This window comes from Octodon degus, unplaced genomic scaffold, assembly GCF_000260255.1.
Source record: "Octodon degus isolate 3935 unplaced genomic scaffold, OctDeg1.0 scaffold00012, whole genome shotgun sequence".
Classification (NCBI taxonomy): domain Eukaryota; kingdom Metazoa; phylum Chordata; class Mammalia; order Rodentia; family Octodontidae; genus Octodon; species Octodon degus.
In genome coordinates this window covers 20115547-20130223 of record NW_004524588.1, presented here as the reverse complement: position 1 = coordinate 20130223, position 14677 = coordinate 20115547, and the positions used below count along the sequence as shown (strand labels likewise).

General features: G+C 39.9%; 1 protein-coding gene across 1 annotated transcript in view; it reads left to right on the top strand.

The window, feature by feature from the left end:
* Dync2h1 (dynein cytoplasmic 2 heavy chain 1) overlaps window positions 1–14677 on the top strand; it is a 298798-nt gene that overhangs the window by 180509 nt on the left and 103612 nt on the right. The window contains exons 70-74 of the mRNA XM_023709480.1: window positions 2386–2451; window positions 4652–4702; window positions 5566–5643; window positions 8589–8720; window positions 9668–9740. Of these exons, the coding sequence (XP_023565248.1) occupies window positions 2386–2451; window positions 4652–4702; window positions 5566–5643; window positions 8589–8720; window positions 9668–9740 (400 nt within the window). The remainder of the gene's footprint in view (window positions 1–2385; window positions 2452–4651; window positions 4703–5565; window positions 5644–8588; window positions 8721–9667; window positions 9741–14677) is intronic.

Here is a 14677-nt window from a genome sequence, read left to right as displayed (position 1 = left end):
GGTCTGGCTGCTGTGCTCAGTTCCTTCCTGCTGCTGCCCTTGGGGGTGAACCTGTTGTACCCCTCTGGCATGATGTTGTGCTCCTGTACTAGCTGGGTGGTTCTGTCCCCTACACTCTCTGCAGGGATTGCAGCTACAAGGTTTTACCCTAGTGCTGTATGCCAGGCCTGAGTTGAGTCTGGGGGGAAGAAGGTGGAGTAAGGGGGAGAGGCAGCTCTTCCACACACTGGGTTTGAGCTTGAACTGGATCTGGGGGTTCCTGGATTGAAGCCGAAATTCCTACTCGGTGCGTGGGGTAGGGGGTGCTGCAGAGTGGTGGGACTTTCCCTAGGGGGTGGAAGAGGGTGTTACCGAAGGTGTGCTTGGGCTGGGACCGGAGGTCCCGTGGTCGCAGGGTAGCAGGAAGCTCTCCCACACACTCACTGGCGCTTGGCTAGGAATGGATATGGGGGTTCCCAGAACATGGCTTAAATTCCTACTGGGCGCGTGGGGTGGGGGAGGTGCTGTGGAGTGGTGGCGGTTGTCCCAAGGGGGTGCAAGAGGGTCTCAACCACACTGTGCCTTGGCTGGGACCAGCATGTCCTGCCGGCACAGGGTCGCCAGAAGCTGTCCCATGCACGCACCTTATTTTTTTCTAAAAGTTCTTCCCACTTTATTCCATCATCCCTTTTCAGAAACACTGTTTACAGGCTGAGGAGATAGCTGGGCAGTCTTAAGTGCCTGCCTGGCAAGTGTAAAGACCTGCGTTTGATTCCTGGTACCATGTGCTAGGCTGGCCCTAGAACCCTGGTCACAAGGTGGGGACTCTGAAACCAGGCATGGTGGCGCACACCTATAATTTTAGCATTTGGGAGGTTGAAATAGGATCATTATGGGTCCAAGCTGCATAGGAGGACTTTGTACCAGATAGATAGACTGACAGATAGATTGATAGATTGATTATTAAAAGAAGAACTATTGTGTCCTTCTGAGGTGTGTGAGTCCCCTCGTAAGGTCTCAGCTCTTTAATCTGCAGAGCTCTTGGAGACTGTCCTACATTTGAAGTTCCTGATGCTTGCTCTTAGTAGATTATTCTCTCATGTTGGTAACTGTGCTTTGCATTTCATTGATACTTTATACACTGATGTGTTTGAGATGTATGTTAGGGGCCTGGCTTTGCAAAGCATGTTGGCATAGACTCTTGCCATATGAACAGTAGAGTTAATTCTGTTGCTTAGAGACTCCTTTGGAGTCTCATCAGTAAATGTGCACTTTAAAACTGTGCCAAGCACAACATAGCCTGCATTTTGGTTATGCGTTTGTTTTACCTGTAACATGTTGTCTGTAGCTTCCTCTGTGTTACATAATCTCAGCTACTTGTGTTTCGTGTTTCCACTTTGCTGCTCTTTTGTACGTAGTAACCCATCCACCTATGTATCCATTGGTCATCATTGATTGGTAAGACTTCAATATAGAAAGCAAATAGTCCAGTACAATTTCTTATTTAATTTAGGAATGCTAGTAAATATCTGGAAAAGAGAAAATATTGCAGCTGTGATAATTGCAGGAAGTCCCCTGTCTGCTTATATCCACACAGTGACAAATCGAAGATTGCTAATGTGTGAAGTCGATCTGATTAGTAATAACTGACTGAGATCTCATGGTTGGATTTTGTCTGGCTCAGTATGTTAATTGCATTTTGTTTTTTAGTGAAATGCACAGGCAAGAGTTCAGGAAATATATGAGGAGTTTACGTAAACCTGCTTTTCAAAGTTGGGCCCCTCCCCTAGCTCTCAAACCCATTGCTAGTAAAACTGGGATGAGGAAAAGGACAAAGGAAAGAAGGGAAGACGGGTATGTGTAGGTATATATGCAGAATGGTTTGGATAAATGTGTTGTCGATTTCTGCTGGTCTTTTGAAAGGAGCAGTTAATGCTTAAAACGATTTTTTTTTAGATCTTTTTTTTTTCCTCTTTTGAATTTCTTTGGTGTTGTTTTTTCTTTAAATGAATCTTACACGTTTATGTCTGGTAATCAGAACAACTAATTTGAAGATAGCATCATATAATACAGCGAACATTGCTAAATTCCTATTACTGTGTTTAGTGAAATTTTGTGTTGTTTCAAATACTTTTTTTCTGTCACTATTTTGCATTCTTTAAAAATAAAAATAATAAAAGAAGTTTGCAAAAAACAACAAAATAAAAGAAGTTTGCAAAAAACAACAAAAAAACCCCACATCATTAGTACTTCTCTGAAAACTTTACTGCTTTGTGTGTTCTGTGTAGGTGACCATTTTGAATGCTGATGAAAACAGGCAGTTTGAGGACAGCAAACAGACTTTTCTGAGCCAAGATTTAGACTATGCTTTTCCAAATACCTATTAACACCTGTTACTCTTTTCAGGCTGACCAGCTGATGTTTGCTTTGCATTTTGTTCGAGGCATGCATCCTGAAATTTTTCAAGAAAATGTAAGTTGAATTCAAGGAAAAAATTCTAGAGTTATATGGAAATTTGATGATAGCTGTACTTTTAGGTAGATTAACAACAGTTCCTTTAAGTTATAAATCATATATAAACTATTAATCTCTTATTTTAGGTAGAAATTTAGAGTAAAATGCTGTTTCCTAGTTCTCTGTCACCCTTGGAGAACTCCACATGTCAGGGTGAGGGTGAAGAGGGCGAATGCTTACATAACTTAACAGGCTGCCCAAATGATCCAAGCCTCGGCCTGTTGTTACTCAGTATGCTGGAAGAGGCCCTCTTCTTTTCCTGGCCTAGGTAGTGGAACTGATGAATGGAAACCGCGAAGCAGTTTATTGTCTGACTTGTCAAGAACCTGCACTGGAGGCGAGTCAGTGGCTAGGTCTCTGGGACTTGGGATACTGATTGCTTCATGTATCAGTTATCTTCTTGTCTGTGACCTTGCATTTGGTCTTCCACATGACTCTCTGAAACTTGAGAAGAGCCTCCCTTGAGCTAGAATTCATCTCTGCTCTGCTTATAATTAAAAAAAAAAATGTTTCTAAGTGTTTTTCCTCATTATTATGTAACTATCATAGAGTAAGAGTGTGGCAGCCAGGAAGCAAATGCCATGCACTTTGCCCTGGTAACCTTTGCCGCTCCTTGGTCAGATTCTGACCATCTTCTGAGTTCCCTTCTCTTGGGAAGGAAGACTGCTTGCAGTTCTGCCTGTGCTGTTTTCCCCAGCTCCTTTTTAAAATTATTATTATTTTTTTACATTGATGTATTTGGCATAGGGTCTCACTGTGCAACTTGGGCTCATAAGTGATCTTCCTGTCTCGGCCTCCCCAGCGCTTGGTAGCTGTCTTGGCTCACTGGGGGATGGGGCCAGCATGGCATGGGGTGCTAGGGATTGAACCCTGGTCCCTTCGCTTGCTTAAGCAGGTGCTTAGTCCACTGAGCTATCTTGTTGACCCTTCGAAAGCCTTTAGACATGGTTCACTTGTAGAGTTGTCCCTGGATTTATTAACTTGACTCCTTTGAATTGTGTTAACTTTCATGTCTTTTCCTTCTCCTGTACAGTTCTTTTCACCCTGGTCAATATCTTTTATGTAATATAAGACCTTATGTTCATTATTTTTTGATCCTAAGATATAAATAAACTACCACTAGGGAAGGAAAACATTTTTCTCATAAATTTTGGTAGTCATCTTACCCATTTTAATTTTATGTGGCTTCATAGTTATCATAGAAAGAGTAGATATAAAAGCAGAAAGCATATTACTTTGGTAGTTTTTCCATATTACTCTCAATTTTTTTTTTGTTGGTTAGTGAATGACAAATAGCGTGATTTTACCTGTTATTATCTAATTTGTAGGACTCCTATAACTGGTTGTAAGACAACACTATACTGTGAAATTCATAGTACATCGTTCAGTGAAATTCTGTATCACTTGTCATTTTTGTTTTAATTCTGATTTGTACTCTCTTTAAAATTAAAAAAATTAAAGATTAATGGCAATCTTATCCCACTCTTAAAGAAAGGTAGTTAAGTTTAATTTTAACTAGTATACACAATGTTTAAATTTTTATAGGCCTTATTGCTTATCTATTAGAAATATCATATAAAAGAACAAATTAACAGGTAGAAAGAAATGTTAATTGAAGTAGAAATTTAAATTTTAGGTGCTGAAACTCACATATGTAGGTAGTTATATGTACTTTTAAAATGTTAGGAGTGTACCGTGCATGTTCTCATTCGTGATGAGCACAGTGCTCATGGCGACTCGGGTGCGCGCGCTGCGCTGCGTCTGCTTCTCCCTCCGTCCCTTTCTCTTCATCTCTCGCTCCCCTTCCCATCTGAAAGTGGCCTCCCTCTCTTGCTCCTGTCAGATATATTTTATTTACTCTTTAAATCATTTGTACTTCGGAGTTCTCAGCGAAACCATCTGATACTGAAGTTTTTGTGTCTGTTTAACTTAGCATTGTAGTCTGAAGGCGCATTCATTTTCCTACAAATGACTTTTATTTTAATAAAATTATTTCTAGTAGTTTTCATTAATACTTTGCATTGGCTCTTGACATTCTTATATTGTTAAAGATGTGAAAGTCTTAGAGAGTTGCATTATAAGCCATTATATAAGACAATTTAAAATAACTTTGTTATTATGTTTATATTTTTGTGTTCTTCATGTTTTTATTTGATAGGAATGGGACACATTTACAGGTGTGGTTGTTGGAGATATGCTGCGGAAAGCTGTAAGTTAAAATAAAATGTCACTATCTTATTCAAAGAAAAGGGTCCTAGTTTAGCTTTGTGAGGTGTATTTTGTTTCAAATGAGTTTAAAATTATTATTTAAATTATACTTTAGCTAGAGACATATGTCCTGGCCTCTCTTGCCCTCCCATAAAGTGAATTTAGAATGTTTTATGATTTTGAAGACCAACATTCTTTTGAGAATAATATTAAATATCAGGAGATTAATATAGTTAATTTTTCTTTATATGTGTATTTTGCTTCAAGAAAAATTCTTTGTCTATAGGAAAAAAATCCAACATTTTATAATAAATAGGATAAATTATATATAATGTAAGTTTAAAAATTACCGTAAAGCTTCTGATAACTTTTTTCTAATTCATCTTTTTAGTACTTTTTATTTGAATAAGTAATGGATATTCTTTAATCAGTAGACTAAAAATAAGACAGGGAACCTCAAGCATATCTGAAATGCAGGACATTATTGAGAATAATGTGGTTTTATGACAATTTCTTTTGACATTTAAATTTATCTCAAGCTTTTGTGAAAGATTATTTACAGTGAGTGAATTCATCATTTGTCTAAGTGGTCCTCTTAATACATTATTTTTTGTGCTAACTTGTAAAATATGAAGAAATAATACATAGAATGGGTATTTTTTCAAAATAGTGTTCATAAAATAGCTGATTGATTTTTTTTTTTTTTTTTTTTTTTTTTTGTGGAACTGGGGACTGAACTCAGGCCCTTGAGCTTGCCAGGGAAGTGCTGATTCTACTGAGGCATCTCCCTGGCCCCGTTGATTGCTATTTTTAAACTTTATGTCTTACCATGTATGCTCAGAAAAATCACTGCTTTTATTAAAGGATTCTCAACAGAGAATACGCGATCAAATTCCATCCTGGATAGACCAGGAAAGAAGCTGGGCCGTGGCCACATTAAAGGTACTCTTTTTCTACCTGAGAGATAGTTTAATGTTTTTATGTATTTTAGTTATTTCTGTTGGCATTTTTATGTGCTGTTTATCCATATTCTTGATAAATTTGTGAATAGGTTAAAATTACTCAAGTCACACCAAAGAATTATTATTATTAGGTTCTTTTTTTTTTTTTTTTTGTGGTACCAGAGATTGAACTCAGGACCTTGCGCCTGCTAAGCATGCATTCCACTGAGCTATCTCCTCAGCATCTAGTTCTTTAATCAATATTTAATTTAAATCTTTCATTCACAAAATAGAATGTGTGTAATATATAGTTCTTCCAAATATAGAATCCCCTTCTTCATGCCCCACCTCTCAACCATTGCACATGTTGTTTTTTTCCCTTAGGTTAGAGTAGTATTTTTATGGGAAATGAAAGACAAATACACTTTTCATCAATACCATTTGTTTATCTATCTGTCTGTTCCTTTCTCCCCTTATTTCTTCTGGGTTTTTTTTCGCATTTTATATCAGTCTATGGTAATTAAGTTTAGCTAGCAATCAGTGATGACTTAGTATATTCGAGCCATTATGCAAAAATGAATGCATTTCCAGTAACATCAGGAGGTAGATACTCTTGTCTTTATTTAAGCTAAGGATCCCTACTGTGCTGGCCCTGTACCTGGGGCGTGCTGAGATGACAGTTGAGACTGGGTTTGGTGACGCACGCCTGTAATCCCAGCTCTTAGGAAGCTATAAATAGGTGGATCCCTAAGAGTCCAATCTAGTAGGAGACCCTGAGCACCCTGTAGACCCTTCCCTAAAATACAAAATGAATGAATGAATAAATAAATAAATAAAAAATAAACTAAAGATCATTTGCTTATAGTCACTTAGGAAGTGGAGGCAGTGTTCAAAGTTGGGCACCTTGAAGCAAAATCTGGACTCTTTTACTACTGCTTGTTATATATTTATTTTTAAAAAGTATTGAATTAAATGAATTCTACTTTATATCAGTCATTATTTTCTTCATTAATCATTTATTTGATGCTTACTGCAAGTTAGCATTATACTAGGGATGAAGAATTTGTGTTTGACCAAACTTTAGTCAGCGTCCTGGGCCACATCCGTGGGTATACATGTGTATACCCAAGTATGTGCATGTGTAATCCGTGTATGTGTATATCTGTGTTGCATGTGTACATCTGTGTATGTGCATATGTATATTCTTATATGTGCATCCATGCATGTGCATGTGTATTCATGCATGTATATGTATGTGTATCCACATATATGCATGCGTACATCCATGTATGTGTATATGTACATCTGTGTGTATGTACATCTATGTATGTGTATATCCACACAGGTATATATGTACATCCATGCATGTGTGTGTGCATCTGTGTATATGTACATCAATGTATGTGTGCACCCATATATATGCATGTGTATATCCATTGTATATGTGCATCCATGTATGTGCATATCCATGTATTTGTACATCCTTACATATGCATGTGTACATCCATGTATGTGTGCATCCGTGTATGTGTACATCTGTGTATATACAGTGTACATCTCTGTGTGTATATATTCATGCATGCATATGTGTATATCTGTGTATATGCACATGTTCAGCCATGTATATGTATATATCCATGTATGTGCATGTGCCATTCATGTGTGTGTATGTGTATGTGCCATTCATGCATGTGTACACCCATGTATTTGTGTGCATTGATGTATAAGTATACACTCACATACATGCATGTGTACATCTGTGTGTATGTGTGTATATCTGTGAGTACATGTGTGTATATCTATATACACATGCACACCCATGTATATGTATACATCCATGCACGTGCATGTGTAATTCATGTATGTATATGCATACATCCATGTGTGTGCATCATACAAGGCATGTGTATATCCAGGTATGTATGCACCCATGTATATGCATGTATATACCCATGTGCATGAATGTGTGCATCCTTGTACATGTGTGTGTATAACCGTGTGTGTGTGTGTGTACATCTGTGTGTGCGTATCTCCCTTTAGCAGGACCTCTGCTGGTTGGCTTAAGCAGAGCTCTCCCAGCTTCCCTGCCTGTCAGCCTTGGTTTCGCACTGACCTCTTTACCTTCCGCTGTCCCCCAGGGGATTCTGCTCACTTTGACGTGCCTTTGAGAGTACGGGTTAGCAGGCTGTGCAGAGGCCCCATTCCCCACTTTCCCAAGGGTGCTCCCTACTGGCTTCAGGGCTCTGCGTTACCACTCGCCCACATTGTATTGAACTTTGTTCTATTCGGGCAGCCCTTTTCCCCTAGTGCAGTAAGCTCAAATGAAGTCTGTTCTCACTGCCTTAAGTACCGTTCAGCTCTGTTTTTCCTCCAGCACTAGTAGGACGACAGCTGAATGTGTCCGATACCGAGAGTCTGTGCCAAGAGCAAACTCACACTGTGGAGAACGTGTCACGGACTTACCTGCTGATGTGGCTGGCATTATGGATGAGCCACGACACAGTTTGGCAGTTCAGTTGTGGCAGTCTCTAAAATGTATCGTTGATTTTAATGACAGCATTTTTCTGCAGAAGGTGGAAATAGCTAGGGGTAAATGTTTTTACATAGAAAAAAGATTTCTTAATTTATGAGTATTGACTTATACCACTTCAGAAAGCTTTTTTTTTTTTTTTTTTCTTAGAGCCGGGGATTGACCTGAGGCCCTTGCACTTGCCAGGGAAGTGCTCATTCCACTGAGTCATCTCCCAGCCCCCAGAAAGCTTTAAAAAAAAATCCTGGTTTTAACATGAAATACTGTACTGTTTATGATGTAGGAAACATTAGCTAAGCCAAGAGAAAGTTAAAAAGTAATAATTGGTCTTCATTTGCTTTTTTAGTGTTTTTCAAAACACATGCATGTACGTCTATTTTCCTGTAGCTCAACATACGTTGTTCTTTTGCTTTTAGCTTGCCCTCCCCGGTCTTTACCAGACCCTCTGCTTCGAAGATGCAGCCCTGTGGCGCCCTTACTACCACAGCTCAGCGTGTGAGCAAGAGTTTCCAGCCATTCTTGCGAAGAAAGTTTCCTTATTTCAGCAGGTAAAATTGAGCATCCAAATGTAAAGATATTTAAAGTGTTTCATTCAGAAATCATTTAGAGTTAGATTATTACATAACCTTTTTATCCCCTCCTGTGAGAGAAGCACTTTCTGCCCTTACCACCCTATCCAGAACAGGTGCTGGCAGGCTTGTCTCCACTGCCATTTTTCTCATTTTCTGCTTGTAATCCAAAAGATCTTACAGGTATGATATCGATATGTCTATGGAAGAAAGATAACAAATTATGGGGTTTCTTCACTCATCTTCCAGAAGCTTATCTAAGGAAAAGACTTGAGTGAGGAAAGAACACAAGCAGAATGAAGAAGTCTCCTGGTCGGTTCTACTCCGTAGTTTGGCTGTATGAAGCCTCGAATGGGAGAGCTCTCTGGGAGCTGGGGCTTGAGTCCACGGCCCTGCTGTTGATTTCTTCCTTGTGCTGTTGATTGTGGGACATGTCCTCTTAGACTTTGTGTACTGTACAGTGAATTTTTTTTCCCAACAAATGTGCTTATAAAGGAAAGAATAAAACATCAAGGAATGAAAACTTATACATCTAAGATTATCATAATACACACAATTCAGCACAAAGTTAGTGATTTGAAGTTTTTAGGGAAGATTTCTGGGCTTCCATTTGTTGCCACTAGGATTTCTTAGCCTGTGTTCTTCTATTTTCACCTGCCGTTTGCTCACTTTTTAGATCTTGAGGGCAGTGCTGGCCCTCTGTTTACTTTAGATGGCAGGCTTACGTTTATTTCAACAAAGCTTTGTATAGTAAAGGGATGCCTTGCTCTAAGCCCATTGTGACAATTTAGAACATAAGAAGTACTGATTTTGTAAGAATCATAAGTATTCATGTATCTTAATAAACATATAGTTAAAATTAATTATTATTTAGTAAAAGGCATTGTCAGAAGTTTATTTAAAAATACTCTGCATTTTCTTTTAAGGTTCTTGTAGTCCAGGCTCTCAGACCGGACCGGCTGCAGAGTGCCATGGCTCTGTTTGTATGTAAAACCTTAGGTAAGTGCAGTATTTTCAGGAGCATCGATCCTAGATTCTCGTGGTTTGCTCATTGTCGTTTGTTTCCTTGCTTGCAGCTGCATTACTCGGAGCTATTTCTTTATTGTTATCTCTTATTCTTTCCATCTTTTTTTCATGACTATATTCTTGTAGGAACACCAGTCATTTGTATTGGGGACCTACTTTACTCAAATGTAGTTAACTAATTATATCTACAGTTATCTAATTTCCAAATTAGGTCACATTCTGAACCTCTGCAATTAGAACTTTTGCATACCTTCTTTGGGGGACACACACAGATTTAGTTTTTTATAAGATATCTATCTTCTGCCCTCCCTACCAGAATACACCCTACTTCTTCCTTACGTATAGTGGTGCCTCTATTCACAAACTTGATTCGGTCCACAATTCTGATCCCAGAATTCTTTCCATGATTCTGGTTGCAACCAAACTACAAGCATGATTGGTGAACTGAGGCCCACTATATTTGGAGTTGTCTTTAGGACTGGTCAGTTGATTTGTGATGGTCGCATAAACACGACCCTGTAGATACCCCGGGCTTCCATTCCTTACGTGTGGAGAGGAGGTGTCCTGTGAATTCGTTTCCGGTCGAATGTTTTATCCGTCAGTGTTGTGGTTTAGGTCAGGAATGTACCTCCAAAGCCTGATGTGCTGCAGCAGCGTGGCAGGCAGTTGGATTCTCGGGGTGCTATGGCTAACTCGCTGCTCAGGAGTGGGTCCTGAGTTGGTCGGTCATTGGAGGAATGACCTGGAAGGCCATGCCTCCCTTCCTGCCGCCTCCCTTCCTGCTCTGCTTTCTGGCGGCCCGCGCGTGAGCAGCTCTCTGCCCCTGCAGGCCCTTCTTCCACGCCGTTTTCTTTTGAATCTGTCGGCATGGACTCACATTTCTGAAGCCATGAACCACAGTAACTCTCTCTTCTTCAAACTGGCTGTCAGGTATTTGGTCCCAGCTGGGAAGATGAGTAAGACAGTCATGTCTGGCAGAATATCTGTCCACCACACTCTTGGTTGGAAATGAAAGATACCCGTGCCAAACTCCCTTGCATGCAAAAAGGGAATGTATTGGTTTAAATAAGCAGTACTCAGCTGCCCTCTTGCCAACTCATCCCATGGTCATCTGCAGTGTCAGATTGTTCTGTCTTGTAATTGGAGTTTGTCTCTCTTTTCACCCCCAGCACAAATTTCTGTTGACTTTTTCTCTGCATCTTCATTGATTTTAGCCTCTTGCTTTAATTCCTGCTTATAGCTTCCTCTAAGTTGCAGGGTTTTTTTCACATTCTAGTGGATAAGGCTGCCATGACCTCCTTAGCCACATGTTGTACCTCGTGATGAATGGAAAAAAGAGGTTTTCTTTCCAGTGTCACCATGAAAAATCCTGGGAAAAGACTGCTTTGTTCAGGTGGAGCATATGTCTATGCTGTCCCTCATCCCAGCAGAAACGTGTGTACTGCATTTCTGTAATATTTTTTAAAGATTATGGCACCAGATGCAAGTTTTCTGAGTTCTGTAATTCTGATTTAATTTTGGTGCTCTGGAACTGTTTGAGAAGTGTGCTGTGTAGTGTGGATGGAAGATCCAGAAATCCACAGACTTATGCTGCCATGTGGGGCTGCGTAGCAAGAGAAAATACCACCTTCGCTGGTTTTGCATCAGAAAGATTTTCTAAGCTGTGCAGGTTTCCTAGTTTTACAGCCTGCTTCTTGTCTGTCTGTGTTCTCATCCCGTTTCATGCATGTTGCTTCCGTTGCTGAACCTAGATGTGAAGTGTACCTCTAGGGGGAGGAAATGGCCCAGCACATACACATTGGTTTGCTACTGTTGCTATAAATTTAAATTTTAAAAGCAGTGGCCATTTATTACCACAATCTGCTGCCACTGTTCATCAGTCAAGTCTGTGTTGGCTGTTGCAGCTCTTACGAGGGAGACCCAGAAAAGCCCACGTCCGCTGCTCTGGTGTAGCCCCGTGGCGACGGAGGACTGAGGTTCCTGCTTCCTGTCCATTCTTTGGTCTTTTCCCTGCCTTTTGAGGCAGCCTGTGTTCTTTGGTGTGGTTCCAGGAGCAGGAACTCGGTTCCTTTTCATGCTTCCCATGTCTCGGGCTTTCCTGTGTGTCCAAGCACACTGCTCCTCTGTCCTGACGCATCTGCGGACCCAAGCGGTGACGACTGGGTTAGCCAGCGGGGCAGGTCCTCGCTCTGGAGCACCTCGTTTCGTGTCTGTGTAATCAGAGCTTCAGAACGTTAAAAGAGGTATCTTTAAAATTCTGTCTACCACAAAATGACTTTGGCACATGTTTTTTGGTTGTTATATTTCCTTTTCATTGATGTTTGTGGTTCCTTTTGACAGTTTCTTTTTCTAAGAAAGGGAAAGTAATTTGTATACCTGATACAGCTCTCTGTATGGCAGGTATGATGAATGAGGAAAATGAATCCATTACACTGACTACCTGTAGTAGATTAATATTAGTTGGGCAACTTTCTTTACTGAGGTACCTGAAAAATCTTGGAGTAATAATTTTTAATTTATAAACTATGAAGTATTTCTTTTTTATGGTCACAATATTTTATCTAAGTAAAGCAAAATACATTAAAGTGGTAAGTTATTCCCTTGACTTTTTTTTAGCTCTTTTTGTCAAAAAAAAATAAAGGATCATGTGCAAAACATGGTTCTCATGATTTATACATGTACATAATTTCACAGTAAAATTAACATTTATCACTGCCAACTTTATTAAATAATTTTAATAAATAATAGATAATAATTGGTGACTGGCCCTGATAGCACTCATGACGTCAGTCAGAATTACTTAGTTTAGTTTAAGTGCACGTGCGCAGTTTGCCTAGCTGCAGAGACAGTTTATGGGAATCTCCTGGACACGTGACACGCAGGCCGGCCGAGTGACGCGCACGGCACTGCCGGCGTTACATGGGGAATGGCGAGTTCCAGCTCAGACATCTGGCGTAGTAAGACCTCGCCTCAGAAGATAACAAGGCTGGCACATATTCCATGCCAAGAACAGAAAAGAATCTCTAGTTTAAGATATGCCTTGCTTTCAAATATTGCATAGAATGAATTAGCAAACATAGGTTTAGCTTTTATGTAAAATTAGGAATTAACTCAACTAAATTAGCCTCTGAACAGTACAGAGTGATACCTGCCCTTACAAAGTTTCCAGTCTGTTCATTAGATTAAGGAATGACATGGTAATTTACATTCTTTCTTTTTTGTATTGGCATATATTTTCCAAGAAAATACGTGTCAATAATTATTTAATATGAAAATACCATTATGTTTTGACATTTTAATCATGTAAGAGATACTAATTACAGCAATCAGAAGAGAGGAATAAAAACATAAGAGACACCTGTTAGTCCATTATTCAGCATTCATAGTAGCAACATCTCTGAGTGTCTTCCCACTCTTCTTATGCCTCTAGGTATACATACATTGCATTATTGCCTGTCCTAGTGAATAATCTTTTAAGGAAATTACCCTTAACTTCAACATCTTTGTGACTTTATTTCCTTTTTTGGCTTTTGAGAATTACACCTACAGACTCCTGCTGTTAGAAGCCTGAAGTCTTTCCCCAGGTTTTAGCTCATACCTCCAGCTACAGTGGAAGCACCCTACCTGTTATGTGTTTATTTCATGACTTATTTCTTAAATAATTTTAGTTGCTGAGTCAAGAACATGCACATTTTTAAGGATTTGAGACACTTTATTAAATAATATATTTAATTGGCTTGGTACATTTATTGAGTTCATGAATAACTGCTTGAATGAATAAAAATATTTTTCTACACTGCAATCAGTACAGAATATTTTGTTTTTATTTTCAAAACTGTAACTGTTAGCAGTTTAAGCTTAGTTAAAAAATAAAATTTGTGGGCTGGAGATGCAGCTCAGTGGTATAGCACTTGTCTAGCATGTTGGAGACCCTGATTTATTAACCTCTAGTGCTGAAAAAATGTAAGTAAAAAAATCCATAAAGCACGCCTCTGAAAGCAGTATATAAATTTCAAGTTAATATTGAGGGGAAGTTTTACTTGGTAAAAAGCCTGTTTTTGCCTTTTGTGCATTGTATTTTGCTACTCTGGAGACTAGAGGCTGGTGTTAGAGGTGTGAAATGCTTTTCACACCTGGAGATACCTTTTTTTGTCCATTTGATGGCATTGAATGCGGTGTTTGCTACAGAAATCTACGCTTCTTTCTTCTTTCCTCCATCTCTTGCTCCTCTTCCTTTTGCAAAAGATCTGAGTACTGGTTCTGCTCCTCTGTACCCACATTCAGAGCAGCACAGCTGGGCTGTTGCAGCAGGCAGCACTGAGTCAGCTGTGGGGAACCGGCTGTGCCCTGAGGTCCTCTTACCTGAGAGCCCCAAGGCGTAAAGGAGAGAGCAGGACCTGCACTCTTTGCCACCTGTGAGAATGTGGGAGCCCCTTGCCTGTGCAGTCATTCTGTGGGACGTCAGAATCCTCTATTTATTTTAAATTTTGTGCAGTATTCTTTTTAGTTCAACTCAGACCAGTATAGTAGAATACGCAACAGAAATTCCGACAAGTTTTGAATTGAAACAGGCTTTTTTCCTAAATATAGTAATCATGGAAACACTCAAGCTTTAGCGGCACAGATTTAAGTGTAATAGGCAAGTTGCAGCTCCGTGATGCAGTGACGCTGTGCGGCAGCTGGTGAGGGCTGCGAGCAGGCAGGTGCGGCGAGTTGGTTCTGAGTGCTGCAGGCAGAGCGCGGCCGAGCCCCTTCGGCGGGCAGCAGCTTCCTTCAGCATTGCTGCTTTTCCTACACGTGGGTGAACAGTGCCAGCTGCGCATCATGGCTGCGTTGTTCAGAAAGCAGGTAAATAAACTGCAGTGCCCTTGGTGGCATCTTAGCGTAGAGAAGGTGACGACTGCGTGGTG